Raw genomic sequence first — 18,958 nt, forward strand, 5'->3', positions numbered from 1 at the left:
TTCATAAAGGATGATCAAGGGTGCGTTCAGTTTTGAAGAGAGGAAGGGTTCAAAATGTGACTTTCAACGCAGGGTTGTGATTTCTAATTAAGCTAAGTTTGGGTTCTAAGCAGCTTGGAACGATTCCAAGTTAAAGTTTCAAAGACTCAGGATTTCAGTTTCGGGTTTTCCTCAGCAGACTTGACGATGTAGCTTTGCAGTTAGCAACAAGCTAGCATGCAGCGAAGAAAATGAAGATCGCAGGTGTCTCAGTTGCGTTGCGGTTTTGCCACTTAGTCACGTTCGCACCACGCGCACCATTCGTCATCTGACACTCACACAAGGTGGTCTAAGTTTCTACGGACGAGGTCTTTGGGGTCATGTGAGTGTTTCCATGTGGGCGGCCGTTAAAGCGCCCCGTGACTCAGCAGGCCTCCTTGTTGGGTTCATTTCCTTCCCAGGGAGGAATAATCAGTGACTCATTTCCCGTTTTGTTTTGTTTTCCAGAAATTGACGCCAAGACGCTTCTAATCTCTCCATTGCATCCACCGCCTGTCTTTTTTTTTCTTAAGCCGCCGACTTGACAAGTTCCATCATTGCCCGTCATTCGTTTTGCTCTCTGTAACAATACCTTTTGTTTTCAAGCGCTGACTGTGAAAATATGAAAAGCTCAAATCCAATTTGTCGTCTTTTCGCTTGGCTGTCTGTCCTCGTACGGCGCCCGCGAGCTATTTTTTTTTTTTTTTATCCTTTTGTTCCATCAGTCAAGACTGGAGTTGTTATCTTACTTTTTTTGTTCCCGGTTGTTCACGTGCGACCAAATGACGGACTAATTTTGCCTCCGTCTGTCTACGCAGCATCCCCGGCTCGGCGGTGTGCGCCTTTGACATGGAGCAGCTGGCCGCCGTGTTCGACGGACGCTTCAAAGAGCAGAAGTCGGCCGAGTCCATTTGGACGCCCGTTCCTGATGAAGTCATCCCCGCACCAAGGTGAGTCAGACTGGAATCAATTAGCGCAGGCTAATGGGAATTAGCATTAGCAATGCATACAAACAGAAGTTGAATTTTGGAAAAACAAAGTTTGACGCTTTTTCAGACCCGGGGGTTGCGCCGTTCAAGGTTCCAGATTCAATTCGTCCAACTCCTTCCCCGACGAGATGCTTAATTTTGTCAAGACTCACCCGCTGATGGATGAGGCCGTCCCGTCTCTTGGACAAAGGCCGTGGATTGTCAAAACCATGGTCAGGTGAGATCACAAGTTCTTTGGAATTATATCAAGACTCGTGGTGACATCTTAACGTTTCCTTGGAATTTTCTTCGTGCCAAGTTCTTCCAAGTCCTTCAAACGTTTAACACAAATGATCTTTGTTCCCTTTTCTTCTTAGAGGTGCAACATTGGATGTAGGTTTAAAAACAAGGTAAGGAGAAAAGCATGTCTCCCAAAAGTAGGCTAATTGTGTAACGGACATTTTTTGAATTCAAAGCAAACAAGGTGAAGCAGCATTTAGCCGTTATGCTGCAGTGAACTCAATTCCAAGTATAAAAATGTTTCTTTCAATGCAAGTTGAAAACGATGCTTTTCTCAACAACAAACTCCTCTGTGGCATTTCAGATTTGCATATTTATTTTCACTTGACCGGGACTTCAGAGCTTACGATTGCCTCTGCGCTTGTTTTTATAGCACATAAAGAACAAGACGATTGAATATATAACCGCTGGCCGTCTCGGCATCCTTCAGCCGTAAAACTTTGCATTCCCCGCTTATCTACCTCTAAACACAAGCCGTAATCTCGTCAACAATGATGTTCCCCTCGCAGCGTAAAAAGATTTTTGCGCTAGAAAACCCGGCGTTGAAAGTAACGGCGAGCTCGCCATCGAGGATTCGCACTGTCACTCAGACGCTGGGAGGATTATGAAGAGCGGATAAAAGGACGACACAACTATCGGGGTCCAGTCGCGCTCCTCTTTTGTTCCCGTTTGTCCAACTAACGAGCTAATTAGTGTACAATCTCATTAGCATTGCTAATTATTTCCATTCAATTCCCATTGCATGTTTTCTTTCCAATGCACAATATTTCATTTCTTGGAAAATAAATGATCCCAAACATCTGTTTTGTGCGCAGGTACCAGCTGAATAAAATTGTGGTGGACTCGGAAGCCGGGCCGCACAGGAACCGCACGGTCCTGTTCCTGGGGTCTAGCCGGGGCACCATCCTCAAGTTCCTCATCGTGCCCAACCAGGACAACACGGTCACCAGCAGCAACATCTTCCTGGAGGAATTGGAGGGCTTCAACCCCGAAAAGTAAGATGGATGAGCACAAACTGTGAAGCAACACATGTAGACAGACAATTTAACCAGCATATATTTTCTATCCCGTGAGGAGAACAATATTACAATGACTTAATGAGCTCAGTTGTACCTCAAGGCACTGCTGTGTAAATGAACTTGGCTAGCATAAAAGGACATAAACATCGCTAAAGCTAATGCACCATTTGGGGATTTTCCGGCTGCACTTTTAAACGGACGCTAAGCACGAGAATAATCAGCATAAAAACGAGCGAGCCCTCGTTTGTCCTCTTGGCATTTACTAGCTTTTTTTCTTTTTAATTCACCGGCTTGTTTTTCTTTTCCACACTGATTAAAGCGCCAAGATGTTATTTCGTTGTTGTTTCTTTTTTTTCCCCGTGTGTGTATTGTTGCCGCAGATGCGCCGGTGACTCTCCACAGGCCAGGCAGCTTTTGTCTCTGACTCTGGATCGAGCCAGTCACACTCTGATCTTGGCCTTCCCCTCCTGCGTGGTGCGAGTGCCCGTAGCGCGCTGCCAGCGCTTCTCGCGCTGCATCAAGTGAGCCCGACACACACATTTGCACACACACACTCAAATTGTCCATCCAGAAAATAAAACCAGAAATTATAATAAATCTTACACAAATAAAACAGTGTGATTTTTCCAAAGTCTGCTTTATTGTCAATTTCTTAAAAGTGATATTAAGAATATGTTTCTAATAAATATTCTGAAATTAAAATTCCCACAGCTGTAAAGTCCTTTGGAAATTCCCGCACAAGCCGGAAATCAATCCCTAAATTCATTTCATGCTTGAAAAAGGATAATGGCACTAAAAGTGGCAAGCGTCTATTCTTGCAATCCAATTTAGGGCGCGAGTGTGACGTTAGCTTTTTTCGCGCAGAAACTGCATCGCCTCTAGAGATCCGTACTGTGGCTGGACTAGAGGAAGCACCTGCTCCTTCCTTCGCCCTGGAACCAGGTAACTTCAACCCTATCTTGCTCTTGCTCTCAATTAAATACAATAATCCTCAGTGCTGCCCTGGCATGTTGTGGCGCAATGTGGTACTACACCCAAGTGTCTCAATTTACGCTTTTCTAGTAAAAAACAATCAACAAAAAAATAGATTTCACCTGCTTTTATTACTAAATATGGTCTGGAAGTTGTGCTTTGAGAGGACCATCTGTGCGCTCTAAGTGGGCTGTCAGTGGCGCGATTGGTTCAAGATGTCGATGGCTACCGCGGCACCACGCCGCCACGCCGCCATCTTTTTTCACTTAGCCGTGCACATGCGCTCACCTCCGCCGCCGTCTCCCTCCCACCCGCACTCGGCTCATTGAATTAGAAGCTCAGAGAACACAGATGCCGAGCCAAGGAAACAGACACGGCGGGTCCGTAAAGACCACCGCGGGCTACGCAGACCCGTTGTGTGGCCTTGTCGTGATTTGATTTAAGGGGGCCGCTCCACTCGCCCATCGATCCTGCTTCCAGTTACGGGGAGATTCCTCCAGGCGGGGTGACATCTTGCAGGAAAAGACGTCGTCACGGCAACTTATTTTTATTATTTATTCTTTGTTTTTGTTTGTTCCTCCGCCAGTCCATCAAAATATGTCTTTGTGAAACGGGTCGAGGGTGTTAAAAAGTTGGGAGGGGGGGAGCACTGAAAAAAAAAAAAAATCCAAAGTGGTTGAAATGAGTGCAGTTCCTCATGGGAGCGAAATTGATTGCAACATTTATTGCTCTATTCTCTTTCTTGTTTTTGCACGCTGTGAGAAACAAGTCAGATGTTTTTGAAATATTAATTCAATTCCTAATGAGATATTTTTGGCCAGCGTTTTCCATCTCGTTAATTTGACGGCCTTTGTGCGTCTCGTGCCGAGTGCTTCTCGGCTCTGTTTTGCCAGCTGTGTTTTCTTTTCGTTGCTTGGTTCTCTCATTTCGTCTCCGCTTCCTCTCGCATGAGAAATTTCGAGCGAGCGCCTCAATTGAAAAAAAATTTGCCTTTACAAAGATAATAATCGCCACTTTGTATTCATATCCGCATTCCGGAGGTTAAATAAGGTCAACAAAATATACCGAGCATTTTCTCCTGCTTCAATTCAACCGAGGTGTCCGTTTGCTTATGCAATCGTCTTTTTCTGTCAAAACATGGAGGCCGAGATTCCGTGAGCTCTTATTTATCAGTCCATGAATACAATAACAGGTATGGCTATGAAAAAAATCTTCAGAGAGCGGATCGTAATCAAAGTGGAACATTTGTTTTGTGTTGGTGAAATTTCATTTGGATACAAATATGACATCTTTTTGAGACCAAAGGCTGCCCGAGGTGCCAAATTGAACACAAGCGAGGTCTGGAATATAAATGTTGTGGTGAGATGTTTCTTTTTTTTTTGTAATAACCGCTGGAAATCACAACCAGTTGTCCATCGAGGTTAGATTTTCCGGAGGAATAAATAAATATCAAACTGGAGTAGCCTTCCAAAGTCTATTTCCGGCGCTCCCACCAGTGTGACCAATTTGGGTCAATGGTGAAACTCATATAAAAAAAAATTCTGCCATGATCTTATTTATTGCATTACACCCAGGAGTTTCTATTTACACCATCAATGCAGAACGTGAAGAGTGAACATGCTGACCAAGACGTTTTTGCAATTCGGCTCATTAAGCTGCTAAATTAAACTCCCCGCGGGTATGCGTGATCTTTAAATTAGAGCCGTGCTTCGGTTATTAGGATCATAATGGAGCCACAGGGGCGTCTTCATGTTCTCATTTTTTTCTTTTGTTTTGTTGACGAGCTTTTTACCGTAATGGCTCGAGTTGAATTTGATCACAAAGTCCTAATAATGGACATATTAATGAAAAAAAATGAAATGAACTAGCCAATAATGTCTAAAAATTGTTTTTGTCCGTCCTCTTCGACAGGCTGCCGTTCGAACAAGACGTCGAGCAAGGAAACGTGGCTCACTTGGGCGACTGCGACGGTAAGTGAATATCGCTTATCTCAAGAAGTTGCAAAAGTGCTCACACCCCATTAAACTTAAAAGTCATGATTTAATTCCTGTACTTAAAAGTAAAAAAAAATAGTCTGGGAGATAAGTGATATTGAACATTCCAACTAAAAAGTAAAAATATTAAGCTAGTGTCCCATAGCTTTGCTAGCATTGCAAAATGACTAGCAAAAATGCTAAACCGGCTAATGCTGTTTTTAAAAGCTCCTCAAAAAGCTCCTAAAAAAATGTACTTCTAAGTCACAAAGGTTTTGCACTCTCTCTCTCGCCATCGCAATAACCAATATCAAGAGTTTGCACGCGTTCCAGATGAAATGCGACGCAAATAAATAGCGATGAGGCCTCCTCCCGCGAGAGTCAGCAGCGGCGCCATCCAACACAAAGAAATTCTCATGCTCTCATTTGGTGTGGCAGCTAGCTGTGTGTGTTCTCAGCTGACTTTGTTCATCTGGCTTGTTTACGCTGTCCTTAAATGCACGTCCGCTTTTGCATTCCTTCCATCAACTTATGGCTAATTATCTTGTCCTCCAGCTGATTTCCCCTTCATGTTCACGTTTTCCTCTGGTTTATGGAAATAGATGTAGGTGAGCCTCATATATATTAATCCATCTTCTCCAGATGAGGTTCTGGATGTTCCCCTGACACACACGCAGACCTGACTTTCATCTTGGCACTAATTCCAGTGTGTGCAAATTAATCCTTTGCTTCTGAAAGTTGCCCAAGTTCATGTGGCGTGTGCTCCGTGTGAAAAGAAAAGATAAATATTGGATAATCACCGCGCAAATCCTGTTGGAGATCAGCACCCTTGTTTGATGTGACGCTCTGACTTCACATTGCTGGAAAAATCTCAGTGGGAAAAGGCAAAGGGAGCCCGAAGAGATGTTCAATGCTTACCGTGGATTAACGCTAATCGTTTGGAACCATATGTGGCTACTTGAGTTTTTTTTTTTTCCAAATAAGAAAGTGTAGCTAGCTAGTTGACGCTGTAGCTAGCTAGCTAGTTGTTAGCTCAGGTTAGCCTGTCAACTTGAAATGTCAAATGATCCCGAACTTTGGGTTTCATCCTGGGTTATACTTATTGTCACGAGTCTTATATTAGTTTTGGGAGGGACATGAATAAAATATCGTAAAATTAAATTTGACGTAGCGGTCTTATCTGTACAGTCAATTGCAACCCAGCGAGTATTATGTGCTGCTAACATGATAGAAATTCAAACTGCCAATCATGACTGTCACGATTCGTTTTTTCTCCCCCCCAGTCCCTGATTAAATTTTAATAAGTCCAGCAGGCTTATTAAAAGCCATTCATTATTAATGTGCTTCCGTATTTCATTTTCGCACGCATGAGATAATTTTAAAGCTGTAGAAAACTCTGATCTTGTCCTGGCTTTTAGTCCAAAGTGAATTCATTTAAGTGTACTCATTCGCTAAGGAACTTGGTTGAGAGTGCAAAAAGTAAGCCAAAGTTTTCCTAGCGTGTGCTTATTGAGATAAATTCGAAAATGATGAAAGGAAATGAACGAAATGTCATCCTCGGGTTGAAAGGGAAACTCACTGGCTGTTCTTCAAATTGACGTTGACGTTTTAAAGTCCGCCGAGACGCCGCAAATGTAAATCAGGAATGACACATTTGCGCTCGTCACATCGCTCCGCTTCTGTCGTAACCCGCCGCCGACTCGCCGTGTTTGTTGGCCCGGTATCATTTTCCATTTGTTTGAATTACAAATAATAGCTAACGTAATCAAATGCGTCTCTTGAAATGTAAATATTATACCAGCTCATTGGATACGGGCCTTAAATTGTCATTGGATACTCGGACCTGCAATGTAGCTTGAGCTTAAGTCACGTAAAGTATCAACTTTATCGAGCCTTTCTTCACAAGAGGGAAACTTTGCTTTGGAGGAGCAAAGTCATTTAGCGCAGTGCTTTATTGCGCTATCAAGCCGCACTGCTCCTTCTTTAATGCCTCTTCAGTTCAGTCAGTGCCAGACTGATTTGGGCTCTGCCTTGTCATGAGAGCTCAAAGGGAGATGGATATGACCTTGCTTTAGAGAAACCAAAGCCCCCCCCCCCCTCCTTCCCTTCCCCAGTCACATAGAAGAAGCATCGGCTGCAGGGAGAATCGATTTTCATCTCGTCCCCTGGCCTATGTCACTTAAATTGATATCAAGGGGTGATTCCTCTCGGGGAAGAGCATGAGGAGTAGGAAGGGGAAGGGCGAGTAGGGGGGGGTTGCTAAATCACATCACCAAGTAAAGAGAGAAAGCAATGAGTAAAGGGCCGAGAGATCACAAGAAGAGGGCCAACTTTGAGGATGTTAAGGGCGGAAAGGCTTCGGAACATCACAGGCGAAGAGTCAGGAGGGTGAACTGAAGGGGAGGGGCGAGGGGGGGGGATCAAACAAGAAGCCGAGAAGCGTACCCCCCCGATGCGGGTAGCTCGTACGTCCAGGCCTTATATCGCCTTCATTTTCCCTTTTCATACGTTGTCATCTCATCTACTGCTCCCCCTCCCTCCCTCCCTCCCTCTCCGTTTCTTCCCCATCTGACAGAAATGTCAAGTAATCCAACATGGCGTTCGCCTCATTTTGCTCCAAAAGTCAGAGGGCCAATTTCATTTCAAGCAGGGTGGAGCTGAGTTTATTACCTTTTCTCCGTGTTTAATGAAATAAATTCTACCGAGTGACTTCCCATCTGATTTTTTTTCTCAGCGTGTTTTTGTAATCGAAAACCGCCAACGCAAACACAGTAATGACTCCAAATGGATTCAGGCGTGCAATGGCGCTACAAGATGTCACTTTCACTTACGGCAGGTTGTCGCCGCCTGACCGTCATCTGGACTTGAGTTTGAAAAAGTTCATGACTTCTAGTTTTAACCCGCTCGTGGATAATGTGTATATATTTTTAATCAGTCAAATTTAGTCCCACTAGAATTAAGCGATTTGCAAAATCCTTTTAAAAGCTGCCACTAGAGGGCGCCAATGCATTTCTTTTGCTTTATGCCTGAGGACAAAACAGCAACTAGGTAAGTTTTTCAAAATCTGCAAATAGGTGAATTTGCAATAAGAGGGCGCTGGCACGACACGTCGTACCCTTTCCGCCGTCACGGCTGCAGAAGGAAGCAATTAAGGCGTCGCGAAAATATTTCCTGAACAAACTATTTTGACTCCTGCAGCAGCAAGAGGCAATCACTCGGTAATTGAGGTCCGGCGTTGCGGTTGACGGAACATTCCTTTGTTTGCGGCGCGTGGTTAAGGTACACAGCTGACTGTTTTTTTTGGCAGGCCGCCGAAAGTTGCGTGCGGCTTTTGCGTGCAGGAAAGGGAATTTGTCGTCAAATTTACGGCAGCGGTCTGGGCCGGTTCCACTCTAATGACTGCGGTTTTGGAGGCGGGCCCGCGTGAGGGTTCTGGAAAGGCGACATGGCTTCATATTGACATTTGCGGCTGCGAGAAGCAGACTGGTTCTTAATGATCAATGTGTTGCCTTCCAAGCGCAACAGTACGTTTATTTTTTTTTATTTTTCATGGCTGGGACTTTATAACTTGTAATACGTTTGGATTCATTATGTAAAATAAAATAAGGGGTAGTAGAATAGTAAAAAAAAATTACTCTTGTTCTTCGCACAGGATAAAGAATATATACCTTTTGAATATTCTTGAATCTGCCTAGCAACATGCCAATATCAAACTTTTCCAGGACATATCAATAAGCCTTCTCTTTGTACGCTTTGCCTTCCTCTCAAATTCAAAATCTCGATCTTTTATTCTTCTACACTCCTCTGACTTTGCCTTCCCCCTTCTTGGACACTTCCACATCGATCCATTTGCTCTCATCTCGCTGCTGGTCGTGGGGGAATTTTGAAACAGTAGATGTTTGCAAAATGAACAATACGAGAAATTGAATTAACACCACGGCTGCTGCTGAACAAGCGGGAGGCGAGGGTGGTCTCTCAGACGGCCTCCTATGCTGACATTTGAATCATTTCCTTTGACTCTGTTTTATGTCTGCCAGGAATCAAACTAATACTGGAATGCTTGAATATAAAAATCGTCTGGTGGGCTTACATCGTGATCACGATGTGATATACGGACGCGGCCTGTTAGATAGATTAAGCCGATTGATTTTGGGAGTGAGAGATGAACCCTCTGGGCGGATTGTTTGCGAGGAGCCGACCTGCTATTGAGTTTATCGCCTGTTTAGTCATTCCGAAAAGACTGTTTCACGTTTTCCCTTCAATGAAAATATGAATCATCGCCCACCTGGGTTTGACTGGAAGACATTTTCTGAGAGCGCCTCACAGTTTTAATTACTGATGGTCATGTTTCGACTGACAAAATCGGTTAAATCAAAAATCTTTCCATAAGAAATGTGAAATCAGCAGTAGAACTTTTTTCGGAGAAATATGACAACGCAACAGCTGCATGGCCGGAAGAAAATCAAATAACTGTGACTATGGAGAGGATTAGATGAGATCAGCAGACAGTAGTAAATGGTGAGAGGGGGTTGTAGCACCACCTAGTGGACGAATACATAAAAAATACTAATTGAAATTGTTTACAGTTGTGCTTAGAGATGTTTGCGCCTCACTTAAGATGGTTGAGACTACCAAAAAGAGAATCACTTAAACTTTAGACTCCAGAAGTTAAGCGTGGAGAGTCATATAAAACTATTGGCCAAAAAAGTGGAAGTAAGTCTATAAATCCAAACTAAAGCCAGTCCTGTGAAATCTTAGCCGTGGACTTCTTTCTTTGGCTTTTCTTTGTTTGGCTTGGATGAAGCACTTCTTAATCAGCTTTTCGCTCCAGGTCCACCGGCTGGTATTGGGGCGAAACAAAGTCTCCAGTCATAATTGGATCCGTAACATACAAATTGGGAGAATTCTTGACTGGGAAGAATAAAACCGTTCATGGGGAGCCAAACAAAGCGTCTGATTACATGGGGACAGGAAGGGGGTCTGACTCAGTACCCCCAACAACCCCCCCTGATGATTTTAACACGAAGCTTTTCTCCTATGCAAATTTAGACTTTTAGAATTTTTCACGAGAAACAGATCGAATTGCTCAGCATTTTTTTTTTTATTGCTGGTGATTCTTATGTACTTTTAATCGCAATCATAAATGTTTGAAGAGTTCACTCGTGGCGGTCGGTCAGCAAAAAAAAAAAACCTGGCATGTCTGACTGGTTCCGTGCAGGTTGTGTTTTTATTTTCCTTGCATCTCAGCGAGCTCCCGGAGTGATCCAGATCTCCTCCTCACTTGAAAAGGCTGTCGGGGAGAAGCCGTAAAGATTTTACAGCCTTCCTAAGGGTAAACACGCTTTACGAGCCTCAACTAAAAACCAACTTTCAGCCCAAGTAAGGAGAATTCCCGCATATAGTTTTCTTTTTTAAGCACTTTAATTACCTCGCTTGAGATGATTTGATGATTTTCTTGAGGCATGTACAGTGTTGCCCATTTTTGGGGATGCCTCCCCAAAATTTCAGCCTTGTAGAAAGTGTTTGACGTCTATTCTCGTCATTGGGAGCGAACGAGTACCACCGTATCGTTACTAGGCCTCGTTTTTGAGCCACGAGCGAATGCAAGCGGTCTCGCTTAACTCTGTCGGGCGCCTGCATCTCTGCCCGACACATTAGCATGCGGCGGGATAGCTAGCTCATGGGGATGGAAGCCAATCAGCTCAGCGGCTGTGCTTTGACACATCCTTAACCCATCTCGTTGAGAAATCCCTTACGCAATTTTTTTTTTTATCATTTTGAGCTAGAATAATGTACATCTATAATGGAACAATTGCGCTAAGCTGCCTTTGGCAAAATCTCATTGTATTGAGTCACTCCATGATTTTTCTTCCCTATTATTAATACACAGCCGAGAAACGCGGCCACCTCGGCAAGCTGAAAAATTCATCGAGTGCGCCTGTGGAAGATTCACTACGTGGAGCGAATGCAGCCACCTGTGATCCCGACATGAATATTTCAAAAAGGCTGCTGATAAGCAGACAGGACACAGGGAATTAACTTGGCCACTACAACTATATAATTTATGATACAAGGCAACGCTCAGTCTGTAATTGTGTGATTGCCCAGAAGCAAGCCAAAAAATGTTTTCCGCGCCCTTTTCCTCTTTATCACACTTAATAGTAGCGCCATCACTCAGCCGATTCACACTCATTAAAAAAACAACAACAACAACAAGGCATTGGGGAGAGCTATTACTTTTGCAGTTAGGAAATGTTGGACTTGAAAAGAAAGCAGTGGGCGGCATTTTTTATTTTTAGTTAAATGTACTCAATAAGTAACCAATCTAGATTTTTTTCTTGAAGCAAATTAAATTGTCTGAAAAAAAATGCCTGGTAAGATCAAATATCTTACAATTATATTTTGAGATATTTCATCAAGATTTTTCCTGAAGCAAATTAAATTCTCTTAAAAAAAATGCCTGGTAAGATCAAATATCTTACAATTATATTTTGAAATATTTCATCAAGATTTTTCTTCAAGCAAATTAAATTCCCTTAAAAAAATGCCTGCTAAGATAAAATATCTTACAATCATATTTTGAGATATTTCATCTTGATTCAATTTTAGTTTTGCTCATTTGTTAATAAATATCTGACAAACTTCTCCCTATAACAAGATCAAGAATTACAGCACACTTTTCACCCGACTTAATGTGCTGTTGAAATTAGACATGGCATGATGTTTATCAGTCATCGGAAGCTAATGCTAAGCTAATCAATACATCCAAGAGCTTCAGCTCATTCGGCTAGAACATAAAAGTTGTTTAATGAGAGACGTACGTTTTATTAAACAACTTAAAACCCGCCCGGCTTGCTGACGACAGGAAAAAAAAAAAAAAAAAATCCATTTGCTTTTTGTAATTTCACACTTGATGTGTGGGCAGACACTCTGGAGAGCCAAATATGTGCATACAAGCAATTAAAAAGTCACTTTTGCCACTTTAAAGCAAAGTAACGAGTTGTTTTGATGGCCTCGTTGAGCGTGTTTGCTCTGCCGTAATCAAAGCCAGCAAGAAGAAGGATGCTCGTGACAGTAATCGTTAAAAATCCATAAAGTATCTTTTCATTGGTGGCTCTGCCGAGTTGACAGCGAGTATTAAGATGTCAAAAAGTGCACGATATGCTGTTTGAACAGGGGGGCAAAATTTTTGACAGGTAATGACGTATATTCTTTTCAAAACCGCTCGCTAAAGATGCGTGGAATCTGAGAGCCGCTCCGGAGGCAGTTCGATCGACGGGAAATTGCTTCCCGGTGGCCCCCCGACACCCCGCTGGGATTTCATTTTCACCGCCATGAATGCATCCGCTGTTAATTTGGGCCGATGGTGCCGGTTGTCTGTACAAAAGGCAGATTATTAGGGACACGCGCTCACTTTCCGCCGTTTCCGATGCGCTCTATTCATTCCGTTGGCGGAAAAGTGGTTTGTATGACGTGCATGTTGAGTTTCGACCGAGTTGGGAGAAATCTGGAAAAAAAAACAAGCAAGTGGGTTGATGTGGAACATTTTTTTTTGTTACAGTGCTGCCTTGAGATAAAGTTCGCTTTGTTCCATCTCATCTTGCCTCTTTGAAATGAATGGAAATAATGAAAAAGATTTTTTTTGTGTGGGTACTTGAAAAGCCCAAATGTTTTTAGTCACTGGAAATTCTCTTGATAATCGTTCCCAAGGTGATTTGAATTGTTTTATTTGTATCAATGTCTTGCTCGGAATTCATTTTATTTACATGTGTGAGACGAATGAGGACATTTCAACAGGATGAGTAAAAGTGGCCCACCAAAAAAGGAAAATCAATGAAGTGGGTAATCAGTTCAATTCTACGAACCAATTTATTGATTGCGGCTCATCTCTCCTTCGGGTTATCAAATTGCCAAGCGCTCGTCTGGCCTCATCAATGGCGGTGTTAAACAAGCCGCACGATGCTTGTGGACCTTTTCGTTCATTTGTGGCTCGATTGGAGGGCGGAGGAATAAAATTGAGCGCGACTCTCACGTAATATTTTATTTAAAAAAAACAGATTGCGCAGCAGCGACATTGATTTGAAATTGTACCTGAGTTCAAATTTTTTTTTTGTGGATGTTACACGCTATTACTGCCGTCATGCCGTTGATCAAAGGAGCTAACGGAAGCGATGCGGAGAGAGGATTAATGGCTAACAAAGAGGATTATTTTTTTTATTTTATTTATTTTTTCCTCTCCCCCATCCAAGCAAAATTTCCCTTTTGTCGAGTGAGGTGAGCGCCAATCACGTTTTCTTAATTAAAACAAAAAAAAGGACATTGATTGACCAACCAGGCGGGTTGATTCATTCAAGTTGCAGTCAATAAACACTTGCCACTTTGTAGCTGGGGGCGGGAACTCTCATCAGTAGTGTGGCCAAGCCTATCGACTCGGCTGTCAAATAGAATATGCTTAATTGATATAAATAAATATGATTTTCACTTGGTCTTCACCTCTTTTGACGCTAAGAAATACCGTAATGTCCCAAATAATAGCGCAATTGTTTCTTTCCTGCAAAGCTGTGAGACATGTTGGCGTGAAGAAGAACCACTCTCAATCAAGAAGACGCTTTATTAGACCTATTAAAATCACTCTCCACTTTATGTAATGAAAGTCATTACCCCCCCCCCATATCAAAGACTTTCTACGGTGTGCCTGTTGACCAAAAAGCTTTTTTTTATCTCCCCAGGATTACTTCAAGAGACGTTCATCAAGGAGCCGGACGGCCTGGTGTCCGTCAACCTGCTGGTAGTGTCGGCCGTCTCGGCCTTCGCCACGGGCGCGGTCTTCTCCGGCCTGGCCGTCTGTTGGATCATGAGTCACCGACACCGGCACGGCCGGGGCGCCAAAGGAGCCCGTCGCAAGAACGACAAGGAGCAGAACATACTCGGGCCCGCCCGCAGCGGCTCGGTGATGAGCGTGACCAGGACGGGCGGAGGCGATCGGCGCAACTCTCAGGTGGACAACCCCTTTGTCACAGCCAACGGATGGCCCAAAGGGGACTTGGACCCCGGCCTGCTGCCCACGCCTGAGCAGACGCCGCTGCAGCAGAAACGGGTCATGCGACTGCCCGACACCGACTGGGACCAGAGCCAAACCTTCCTCACGGCCGTCGGGCCTCCTTGCCCCAACAACTCGGTCATCTACCTGAGCTCCAAGTTCCTGCAGGGAGGCGGAGGCGGCGGAGGAATGGTCCGGATCGACGAGCCGGGCGAGGTTCTGTTGCCGCCGCACGCCGAGCGCCAGCGCTACCTGATCCTCTCGGCCCAGCGGGGCGGGAACGGGCGTCCGGCGGGCGCCCTGAGGAGCTCGGCGGGGGACTACATCTACCCGAGCACGCCGCAGGAGTCTCCGGACCGGCGGCGGGTGGTCTCGGCACCCACGCCCCACGCGGACTACGGGGAGTCTCGCTGGAGCCACGAGGCGCTCAACTACAACGGCAACAACGGCGTGCCGTACCACCCCCAGCGTCTCATCAGGCCGGAGATGCACGGGCTTCGAGGCGGACTCGGACAACTGGCCGACTACAGCCACCTTCTTGTAAAGAGCGAGAGAACCCCGAGTGTCCAGTGAGGTCACTGAAATCTCTCTGAGCGACCCCCCCCCCCCCCTGCAACTGGAAGAAACCAATCCACCGCCCCCTCCACCTTTTACTTTCCCTTTTTGTCCTCTCTCGCCGTCATTCAACGTTCTGACGTCATTCAGCCGACCGGAGGGAGAGACGAGAAGCAAAAAAGGGACACTTGTACTCAAACGTGGCCGCTCCTCTTTGGGCGCACCCCTCTCGCTCTGCCAGTGGTACGACCCGCGGAGCGCAGGACGCGGTTATGGGCTGCTTAAGGAGGCGGAGCCTCGGGGCGAAATGACAGCGTGGGGACAATGATGGACGATTTGGACTTGTCGAGGCACGATTGCGATGCCTCCCCTTCACCACCGTGTATATTTTACTTTGTGCTTTTCTTGCCCCGCCCACTTTGTGGCTATTGTTGGTGCGTGTATTTGTGATTGAACCGATTGGGCGTCAACTTTATCCCTCCCCGAACACGGTTGAAGCCTGCTAATCACATTTGGACATGATTTGGGAGGAGTTATCGTGCCAAAGTGCGGGTGCTCAACTTGCAGTGTTATTTGGACAGGAAATTAGCGTCGACTAATCAACGGAGGCTTATTTATTTCAACACACCATTAATCAACAATCGTTTCCACCCCGCCGAATGCGTAACAATCAATTCACGGGATAATCGTTTTTGATTATGCCCATCCCGGGGAAGAAGTAAACATTGCGCGTCCTTGTTACGAGCCAACTTGTGGACCTCGTCATGCCCGTTTAAAAACTTAACATGCGTGAAGGAGAGCAATAATCAACAAGAGGAAAACCAGAGGATGATCTGTTTTCTCAGTAAAGGGCTTTTTGGGAAAATGAACAAAGCCCCTTTTCCATCGCGCCCCCTCCCCTCCCTATCGGGTCTCATCTGACCTGACCTCAAGCTTGGCGAACGTGAGCCGCGGCCGTCCGGTGCCGTCTCACTCGGGCGGCTCGGGAGCTCCATTCAGTTCGCTCGTTGCCAACACTGAGCCTCTTTGTGCGCTAACAAATAGCCGCTAAGAGTCAGACAGCTCGCCTCACGGAATAGCAATGAGGAAGGGCGAACCCATCCATCCATCTTGGGAGATAAGACAGGGCCCGGCCTAGCCCAGCCCAGCCCAGTCAGTGGTGGCTTAAACAATATCACAAGCACTCATCTACTTTTGCAATCTAATATGGATTCCATAGAATTGCTTCAACGGATTCCATTGGCTACACGGCTTCCGCTCGTATTTCAGTTTGTGTCGCCATGTCAATCTCATCCGCCCGGAGACTTCAGAATCAATCGTAAGCTACGAGGGTGCCTTGAGATATGAGCAATTGGCTCACGTTTGTATCTCAAAACACTTGTTTTAAATCATTAAAGCATTAAATATAAGTTACGCCCACATTTCGTGACTCGATTGTGACCCGAAGTTGTAAAGTTTGCTGCCGCCATCTAGTGGTAGGGGTTTGAAGCGCGGTTTTGTTAACCAATCCAACCTCAAATTCATCCTAAAAGGGCTTAAATAGGCTCTGGTCATCAGCATTTTTTTTCTGTCCTCTGATTGGTTGGTCGTTTAAATATTATGGCACCAAGTGATTGGTGTCAGGCATGACTCAGCGCTCTGTCAGAACTGCCAAGCGTCATCCCTTTTTGGCGTCATCACTCAGCGTGCGCTAATAACAAAAGCAGAAGACAGACGGCGGCTCCGTTTGGGTCTGGAGGGCTCTCATCGCACTCCCCGATGTTTTGTTGTGGCTTTTGTCTCGCTCGCATCCTTTCTTGCCTCGAATCGGTTCATCTGACGTCATGCTTATAAATGAACCCATCACGGCTGCAGTGATGAACAATTAGAAATGTCCTGATAAGAATGTACTGTAATGTCTTTTTTTCTTTTTTAAATCAACTCTTTTCATTTCAAAGTTCTTCTTTCCATTTAAACGCCAAAGACCATTTTCCTCGAGCAGCGGGGTGTCTCGAGAGTGGCGCAGCAAATAGCCGCCGGTGCTGTCTGAGAAGGATGAAAGCAAGAATGGAAGAAGACGAAGATGAGGAGGAGGTCATGCGGGGCGAGCGTGTTTAAGTCGCAGCATTAGCGCTGGAAGCAGGTCATTAGCGTCGCGGCGCTCGGTGTCTCGGCGCCGAGGCGTGCTCGGTCAGCCGTGTCCGCTTAAACATGCCTGATTAGCTCCAGTACGCGGTGGTGGTGTGACGAGGCCGAGAAAATCACTGCGGCCCTCTCGACAGCGACCTGCGTGATCGTTCGAGAAGCTCATCAGGGGCATAAAACACACGTGGAAAAGGGAGACATTCAAATTAGAGTATCAAAACTCACTCAATATTTTTTGTCGACATGTGTTGCACCACCATTTGTGTCTGTCAAACACAATGACATCAATGCTACTTTTGCTAGCCTTCCTATGGTGTTTAGCAATACCAGTTAGCATCGAGCTAAGCAGAATTTACCAAGGCTGAGCCTAATGTATGCTTGTTTGAAATACACAATGTCATTTGTATCTCAAGGCACCAGCGTAGTTTTTTTCTTGCGAACTAAGAAATTCAGGTGAAGCGTCATCCCTTACGAAAGGCGTCGTTCTTCATGCTGCCGCTTTTCATCCTCACCCGCTTGCCACCTCCTGTATTGTGTTGAAGCACTTTTGTTCACATGAAAACCTTTTTGTGTCCCCCAAATCGACAGGACACAGTCAAAGGCTTGTTATGTGCTAAATTGCTTTACTTGTTCCGCGTTTTTGTGCGCTCACATAAGAAAAAAAACATTTATGGTCTTGACCTTGCTTGTTGCTATCGATCAGCTTGTGTGATGTTCATGTGGGGGGGGGGGGACTTTCAAAAACAGATGAAAATCAAGAAGTTGCTCCAAGAAGAACAATTTGATTTCTTTTTTCACTTATGTGATGAAAATCCAGTCCAAGTCGATCCATCGATGATATTTTTTCAGCATTGTGTGCGTGTGAAAGAGAATCAGGGCTTAAGAGAATGTGTACATGTGAGCACAATAAGAATTGACAAACAATCTGCTTTTTTTTTTTTTTTTTAAATGTAAACTTGATGTTTTTAATCAGCACTGATCTTGTTTCCTTTTTGGCCTGTTTGTTTTTCTATGCTTTGTGAAATAATTGTGTAATTTAATTCTGTTGAAATATGCTTTGGTGGGACAATGAAGGTGAAGACTATCACGTTAGGGTTCAACGGGGGTCACATAGACCTGAGGTTAAAAAAAAACGGGGGGAGCTTCCTGTGACCCGCCCCAGCCAGCTGTCAATTACACGACAAGCAACCATGTGTACATAATCTTGATTCTTTTTTTGTGTAACTTAAGTGCAGTAGCTGCATGTCCACACAGCCTCTGTTTGTGTGCGCGCGCCCGCGCGTGCGCGTGAATTTGTACCGTACGTTCAAGTGCGTGCTCGTGTCCGCAAGTCACACGTGCATGCGCGATGTCGCGAATGCACAACACACATTTGCACTACATTCCATTTATACGTCAAAACATGACACAACACTACATTGCAGTAAAAAAAAACAACAATTGCACAACACTGCATTAAATTACACGAAAACTAAGAAGCCACATGACGTCACATGACGTCACATGGCAGTGAATTCTATACAATACTGCACTGCTCTACATGACATTTTCTAAAATGGCATCGTAACATGACATGACACTACAGCAACAAACAACAGGACATACCTTTGTGCACTTCTCCGCACATTGTCCCAAGCTCTCCCCTTGTCACTCCGCCTGGAGGCTTGTCACTTTTCTTATTCTAAATAAATCACTCGGACATTAAGCTTTTTTTCTTGTCATCATCAATACTGTCCGTTGTATATATTGTTTAACTAGTTTTTTTTTAATATTGTTTTTTTATGCCACATTCTACCATCAGCGCCTATGCAGTTGTAAGACCATTAATATCCACTAGAGGGAACTCTACTTCCCTTAAAAAAGGAATGAAAAACCTGTAATACCAGTGTTGAACACTAGATGTCAGCAGAGCTTTATTAGTTTTATTTTCTCCCGTTTACTGTCACTGTTGGATTTACTAGGTAAATTAACTTTTTTTGAATCCACATA

General features: G+C 44.6%; 1 protein-coding gene across 2 annotated transcripts in view; it reads left to right on the plus strand.

The window, feature by feature from the left end:
• sema6bb (sema domain, transmembrane domain (TM), and cytoplasmic domain, (semaphorin) 6Bb) overlaps window positions 1-18,674 on the plus strand; it is a 71,224-nt gene extending 52,550 nt beyond the window's left edge. The window contains exons 12-19 of one of the 2 annotated variants that reach the window (XM_049718785.2): window positions 837-968; window positions 1,075-1,224; window positions 1,364-1,396; window positions 2,102-2,281; window positions 2,686-2,826; window positions 3,170-3,247; window positions 5,189-5,247; window positions 13,980-18,674. In XM_049718785.2, the coding sequence (XP_049574742.1) occupies window positions 837-968; window positions 1,075-1,224; window positions 1,364-1,396; window positions 2,102-2,281; window positions 2,686-2,826; window positions 3,170-3,247; window positions 5,189-5,247; window positions 13,980-14,863 (1,657 nt within the window). In that variant the 3' untranslated portion in view covers window positions 14,864-18,674. The remainder of the gene's footprint in view (window positions 1-836; window positions 969-1,074; window positions 1,225-1,363; window positions 1,397-2,101; window positions 2,282-2,685; window positions 2,827-3,169; window positions 3,248-5,188; window positions 5,248-13,979) is intronic. The other variant, XM_049718794.2, reaches the window with a different exon arrangement.
• The last annotated feature ends 284 nt before the right edge of the window (window positions 18,675-18,958 follow it).

Source organism: Syngnathus scovelli, chromosome 10, assembly GCF_024217435.2.
Source record: "Syngnathus scovelli strain Florida chromosome 10, RoL_Ssco_1.2, whole genome shotgun sequence".
In the NCBI taxonomy this organism is placed as follows: Eukaryota; Metazoa; Chordata; class Actinopteri; order Syngnathiformes; family Syngnathidae; genus Syngnathus; species Syngnathus scovelli.